Source organism: Enoplosus armatus, chromosome 16 (genome assembly GCF_043641665.1).
Source record: "Enoplosus armatus isolate fEnoArm2 chromosome 16, fEnoArm2.hap1, whole genome shotgun sequence".
Lineage (NCBI taxonomy): Eukaryota > Metazoa > Chordata > Actinopteri > Centrarchiformes > Enoplosidae > Enoplosus > Enoplosus armatus.
In genome coordinates, this window is record NC_092195.1 from 5,354,035 (window position 1) to 5,357,379 (window position 3,345).

At 44.5% G+C, this 3,345-nt stretch overlaps 1 protein-coding gene across 1 annotated transcript; it reads left to right on the plus strand.

Annotated features, from left to right (window-relative positions):
• Nucleotides 1-589: 589 nt before the first annotated feature.
• Nucleotides 590-3,143, plus strand: nrsn1l (neurensin 1-like). Its single transcript, XM_070922403.1, has 3 exons — nucleotides 590-649; nucleotides 1,155-1,307; nucleotides 2,718-3,143. The coding sequence occupies exons 1-3, from the start codon at nucleotides 590-592 to the stop codon at nucleotides 3,141-3,143; spliced, it is 639 nt and encodes a 212-aa protein (XP_070778504.1).
• Nucleotides 3,144-3,345: the final 202 nt, after the last annotated feature.

Here is a 3,345-nt window from a genome sequence, read left to right on the forward strand (position 1 = left end):
GTAACAAGTCATCCTGTCAGATTCAATCTTTTGGCCTTGGAGGAGGGGTACAAACATAACATTACCTGAGCAGGATGGTCTCCTTTGGTGATTTGTTTTTCAGGGTTACGTTTCGAATGGCAGTCAGGCTAAACGCACTGTACAGTACAGAGTGAGATCAGGCATGTGTGGCCGCTTAGAGATGCAGTTTGAAGGCAGAGAATGAAAGAAATCAATCAAACCGCCTCAGGAGAATAACAACAGAGGGACATGTGTGCATATGCGTATGAGGAAGAATAGAGTGTGCACGCACTTGCATTCGTGTGACTCATCCGTGGGTGGTAATAGAGCCACCTCAGGGCCATGGCAGCCGTCAATCGTTCACCTGCAGCAACAATAACTGAGGCAACCTGACGACACAGGCCAAGATTTATAACCAGCCGCTGAAGGAAGGGAGGCTGTTTATTGAGGGAAATCCATATTCAGCAGATAAACTGTGTTTGTGTTACAACAGCCTAGCAGCTGACATGTAAACATATCAATCTGGACTCTGAATATGTATTACCCACAGTGTGTGTCTGTATCTGCTACTGCAGGTGTACAAGGTGTGATGGCGCTGTGCTCCGAGGCCTGTGTCTCTGGCTCAGGAGGAGAGTCCTCCGGGAGTGAGGTGAGATTCACTTTATTTGATTTTATTACAGCTAAAAGGGTCTCATAATCAACATTAGGCAGATGTACAGAGGACATCTAACATGATTTGGTAACACTTTAGGTGACGGCCCACAAATTTCAATGTAAATATTTTGTATATAAGGGTACCTTATAGAATTTAAAAGTGGTGAACAGGGGGCTTCTTCATTTTACAGCCCACATACCCCTGACTTACCCTATTATAAGGAAGCTTTCTCACATATTTGTACCATCAGTTAGAAGTAACGGTCATCACCTCAGCGGGTAATGATAGATTTCCAGAATCTCCTACCAGTTGGATGACCCCCGTCTTCTTCCCTTGCACTTACATATCCGTACCGGTATAAGTATTTTATTGATACCCCGTATGTACTAAATAATTACACTATTTTGCGGGCTGTAGCCTGAAGTGTTAGCAAGGCTTTCTTCAAGCGTGAAAGCGAGATGATGCAGGCAAACGTAACGTGTGCACAACGTCCCTCCAGGCGGGTTCTAGCTGTCTTCAGTTTGGGGTTCGCTCCTATCTGCACCACTTCTACGAGGAGTGCTCGTCCTCCATGTGGGAGAGAGACCCGGAGGGCCGGGGCTTCGTCCAGAGCCAGAGGTCAAACCGTTGGTGGACGTCAGCAGTCTGGAAGGTAGAGCAGCAGTTCTCATCGCTCGCCATCAATTCTCCTCAAATTACTGTCTTTATATCCACTTCGACAACTTCACTGGCACAACTGTAAGCTAAAATAAGTTTTCAAAAGCAGGAGTTGGCCTTTTTTTGAGAAAGTAAGAACGAACAATTCACAAACATTTCTTCAAATTATAATCATCTATGAAGTCCAAAATGGGAACATAATAGTAAATAAATCAATAACATCCTTGAAATAGTCTGCATATCAGACATTATAGCAGTCATTGTGTCTGTTGGTGTCTTTCTGGCATTTCTTGCATTGTTTTGTAGAAAGACATATTGTGTATTTACCTTAATCAGTCCTACTCTGATATTTCACATCACTGATAGATATAACACAATAGCGATTAAATCCACCACTGGGATCTGTTAATGTCCCATGAGGAATCCCACAGGCACACAGGACGTGATCCACGTTACTTTTCAGGTTTGTTTGAAGCGTTAAGCAAAATTCCTTGGGGAGACGGGAGGTCAGGTACAATCATTGTTCACAGAAAGTTAAATCAACTGTTCACTGATGAAGTACAATCAGTGGCTGATGTCCCATAAATGTAGATTTCTTGATGTCCCATGGTCTTTCAGTCCAGTCCATGTTTCCCATTACCCTTACAAGCTTTTGAAACTGAGCATTTTATCGTATCATTCCCGAGCTGAGTCGAATGAAAAGTTGTTTCAAGCCTTTGGTTGATAGACATTTTTTTATAGTCCCAAATAATAATGCTGGCCTTTGTGTTATATTCAGTCCCTTGGACTGTAACTATAATGATGTTACTATGACTGACTGACTTCAACTGGATCCATTATTAGTCTGTTCCTTGGTAACTGGATCAATCAATTCAATTCAAGTGCAATTTTGAGGCTTACTGTGATTGATTGCCTTTAGTGCACCCCCTTTTCAACAATCATGAAGATTCGGTTTTAGAAAAGGTGTACTTCTTTCCTTCAACCTTATTTTGAGAATTTTTATCCCTTTCCGCAGAAATTAGACTTTAGACCAAATTCCCCACACACTGCTGTCCTTGCCACTGTGGCCGATTGTATTCACCTGCCAGCGGTGAGCTTCACCGGTGTAAATAACTCTCTCTGATATACTCATGTAGTATAGTGCATACAGTGCATTTTAAACTGTTGTCTCTGCATGATGAACTGCCAGCAGGGGTGTGGTGGTATTTGTAAAGGTGAGGGATTGCATGTAAGCCCCCTGCTCATTTGGCAATTTGGATTTTTTTCCTGCATCACATATAACAAAATGACCTTTCCTAACAAGAAGTGAAGAGCGCTGAGCAAAGAGTGCACCCTATAGAAAAAACGAGCAGGACGGCACAAATTACCACTTCTGGTTTCTATCTCTGTCCCACCCTCCCTCCAGGTGTCCTTGGCCCTGGGTCTCCTGATCCTGACTGCGGGTATTGCCAGCCTGTCAGTCAGTTACTCCACTCCCCATAAAATTGAGTCGTTCGGAGAGGGAGACCTGTTCTTCGTGGACAGCCAGGCCGTCAGCTTCAACAGGGGGCTGCACCTCAGCACTGAGGCCGGGATCGGGCTCTCCTGTCTCGGCTCGGCCCTGGCGGCGATGGGGGTTGTCGTTTGGATCCTCCCCCGGGCCAACTTGAAAGAGAGGCTGTTCCACAGACCAGGGGAAGGGGAAGGGGAAGGGGAACGGAGAGGAGAGTCTGGGTCAAAGTGGAGGGGATTTAGGGTTCCAGGGGATGTGGTCACTAAGCCACCAGGTATAGTGGAGGGGAAGATACCCGTCACACTGTCGAAAGTGGAAAATGTTCAGCCCGCTTCTTAAAAAAGATCTTTGTTGAGCTACTTGGTGTACAGGCTTTTGTTCTAGTCCTGGGGCCTCATTTACTTGGTCTAATTACTGTTTTTGCAGGAAAAGAGTCAAAGTCATTTTAGCATACAAATTGTTCAAATGGAGGTTGTTGTGTAACATGGGTATCACACTTAAACATAAAGGTCTGGACAGGATTTAAAATGACGAGGATTTG